Genomic DNA, 3,329 nt, shown 5'->3' with positions numbered 1-3,329 from the left:
TTACAGACAGGTGACCCACCAACCAGGAACCAAACGTCGTACCTGGGCGAGGTTTACCTGGTCAGTCATCCTGGGATAGTGATCACCGAAGTCAGTTTACCTTGTTGATTCGTTTACCAGTCGAGGGGTGGCAGAGAAGGCAAAAAAGGAAGTCAAGAAACCCTCTAGCAAGATCTCAGGGCTCAGCCATTGCATTTCCAATGGAAACCAATCATGGCTGAGGTGTAACCTGTGGGTTTCATGGTTTCTTGGGCCAACGCAGTGTATTTCCGCCACTGAAACCATCAAACCGCTTTGGGGACTGTGAAAGGGATTCTCAGTCCTGTTGTCAAACTATACTTCCCAGGGTTCTTTGAGGGAAGCCATACTGGCTAAACTAAAGCTAATGCTGACTTAAAATGGGGCTGGGTGAACATGGTGCCAACACTTCTGTCTTCCCGCCGGCACTCTCTGGCCATTTTTCTGTCTGGCATACTGTGCAGACATGCTCGCAAAGAGGTGGGGTCGTGGCTCAGTGACAGGGCATCTGCTTCACGTGCAGAAAGTCCCCAGTTCAGTCTCAAAGGATCGGGGAGCCGTTCGTTGGCATTCCCTGAAGAGCTGCCGCCCGTCAGAGGAGACAAGATCAATGGCCAATGGCCTGTCTCATTGGTCTGACTCAACAGGAGGGAACTTCATGGAAGAGGAGGTGGACGTGTCAGACTGGTTGCCCGAGCCACCCAAAGCAATGCTTCCTTGTCTGGGATGTCCAACCAAATGCATCAGAACAAAGTTTGAGTCCAGCGGCACCTCTAAGGCCAGCAGAGTTTTATTCAAGGTGCAAGCTTCCATGTGTGCGCACACTTCATCAGACACAATACAAGAAACCAACCAAATGCACGTCCCCTGGAAATATTGCCGTGCACAAGATCTGCATTCAGATGTACACCTTTCCCAGGTTGTGGACATACTGGCTTCTTCCCTCCTGTGTCTTTCTTCATGTGGAGTGCGGCACTTCATTCCAGGTCATTCTGTTAGCCACACCACCTTGTAGGGTTACCAACGTCCCAGTGGGGCCTGGAGACCTCCAGGAATTACAGTTGGTCTCTGTATTACCGATCCCAGTTCCCTGGGAGGAAATGGCAGCTTTGGAGGGTGGTCTGTGTGGCATCCCATCCATGCTGAGCACCCTCTCCTCACCCAATCCCACCCTTCCCAGGCCCTGCCCCCAAATCTCCAGGAATCTCCCAGCCCTGAGTTGGCAACCCTACACTTGACAGCCCTTTTAATTCAAGACCCCCTTGGGAGAATGGACGGGTCCTCTTGCAGGGCCAGCACGGAAGGCGCTCTTGCACATTTCCCATCACAAGACCAATTTAACGGGTTTCTTCTCGCAGATCTTTCCCCTGTGCGCATTTGCTGACCCGGTGGAAGCGGATGGATGACCTGGATTCTTTGGGAGAAGCTGTGGACAGAGGCTTTGATAATCCAATGTTCGACACGCCACCCAGCCTTGCGGTAAATCCTTTGTCTTCTGTATCTTTTCCCATCCAAATGCAACAGTGGCTCGCTTCCACACAGTGTGTTCTGAGAGAGAGAGAGAGAGAGAGAGAGAGAGAGAGAAGGGGAGCACACTGCCATATATGCCAGCTGAAAGCTAAACTACAAGTGACAGCGAGCAGGGGTTCATTCTGTGGTCACTAGGGTTGCCAGGTCCTTACCTTATGCTGGTGGGGGCTCCAGCCCGTTCCCCTGGAACTGACATCATCATGCTATGCACGTCATGCAGGGGACACTCTAGCAATTGGCCAAAAGCTCTATGGTCAACACAGAGTTTTTAGCCAAATGCTAGAGCGTCCCCCCACGTGACGTGCCTGCCGCGAAGACCATAGACCATCATCACGCTGGGCATATCAGGCACGGTGGGGCTCTTTGGAGGTGGGGCTCCCTCCACCAGCCAGCTGGAAGGTGGCGGACTGGGGGCCCCGACATTGGGGGGGACACTGCCCCCATCGGGGGGATGGCAACCCTAATGGTCACCAGCGCCATTTTAGAAGCATTTGTAGTTCTTTAGAAATTGTCATAAGGCCCTGATCCAGTCTGGATGAATGGTAGACCCTTGTCCCCCCCCCATACACACACCTTTTCAGGTGCAGCAACAGCCCCCCCCCCGTGGCTGTCCTGACACTTGAAAATGCGTGTGGGGGGGGAACAAGAGCTCCTGGGGCTGACATGCCATGCACCTGATCTAGACTGGGGCCTTGTGGCAATTTTTAAAGAACTACAAAGGCTTCTAGAATGGTGTCGGTGGCCACAGGATGAACCCGGGCCCACCATCACTCGTAGTTTCTCCCTAAGTCTTGAAATGTGGATACTGCATCAGTAACTTAATCAGAAGAGCCTTGGGTGGGAGCGGGGCAGGAAGTCAGCAGCATTTCCATGTTTTAAGAAATAATATTTAGTGCAATAAATTATCGACTGTTGAATTTCAAGTAAATCCTCAGAGTTTGGGGGCAAGGTTTAAGCTGATTTGCCACATGGGGAGGGATATTTAAAAGTAGAAGCAGAGCCCTATTTAAAAACAGAAGTAGGGCCAGTTTGGTGTAGTGGTTAAGTGTGCGGACTCTAATCTGGGAGAAGTGGGTTTGATTCCCCACTCCTCCACATGCAACTGCTGGATGATCTTGGGCAAGCCATAGTTCTGTCAGAGCTATCTCCGCCCCACCTACCTCACTGGGTGTCTGTTGTGGGGAAGGGAAAGGAGATTGTAAGCCGCTCTGAGAGTCCTTCGGGTAGTGAAGGGCGGGGTATAAATCTGATCTCTTCTTCTAAAAAATAGAATTTAATAGATGGCAATGGCAGGCAGATACTAGGGTGGGGTGGGGGGCTGTTGTCACCTCCCTGGGGTTTGTTAAGCTGTCCTATCTAGTGTCAAATTTGAATAAATTGAAGGGAATTTGCTGGCTGCCGTTATCACATGATAGCCCACTCTCATAACCGCTTGCAAAAACCAGAATTTCCCCACCTGTAATTTATCCCCCTTGCCATTCCTATCCCTCTCCTCTCCTTAGAGAATTATAGACAGCAAATTAGTCCTTTCCTAAACATAAACCATGGAGAAGAGAGAGGTGGAGGGACATAGGAGGTGTATGCAGGCCAGTTATTGGATGGCTTGGCCCAAAGGCCAATGTGGGAGGAGGAGGGAAGGAAGAGACCCCCGAAGTTCAGACACTGGGCCTTCTCTGTCCTGAAAGGCCTACAAACCCCTCTTTCAAGCAGGGCTGGCAAACTCCAGGTGGGGCCATAGGGCTGCCACCCCCAGCTGTGTCCTGGAGCAATCCCAGCAGTGC

The 3,329-nt window shown here is 51.6% G+C and overlaps 1 protein-coding gene across 1 annotated transcript in view; it reads left to right on the top strand.

Annotated features, from left to right (window-relative positions):
• LOC107109188 (protein amnionless-like) overlaps positions 1-3,329 on the top strand; it is a gene marked incomplete at its 5' end in the record, with an annotated part of 21,977 nt that overhangs the window by 17,448 nt on the left and 1,200 nt on the right. Inside the window, one exon of the mRNA XM_015409756.1 lies at positions 1,377-1,497. Within this exon, the coding sequence (XP_015265242.1) occupies positions 1,377-1,497 (121 nt within the window). The remainder of the gene's footprint in view (positions 1-1,376; positions 1,498-3,329) is intronic.

This window comes from Gekko japonicus, unplaced genomic scaffold (genome assembly GCF_001447785.1).
Source record: "Gekko japonicus isolate JY-2015 unplaced genomic scaffold, Gekko_japonicus_V1.1 scaffold6698, whole genome shotgun sequence".
NCBI lineage: Eukaryota > Metazoa > Chordata > Lepidosauria > Squamata > Gekkonidae > Gekko > Gekko japonicus.
The sequence above is the reverse complement of the archived record's forward strand: the minus strand, read 5'-3'. Positions and strand labels throughout refer to the sequence as shown.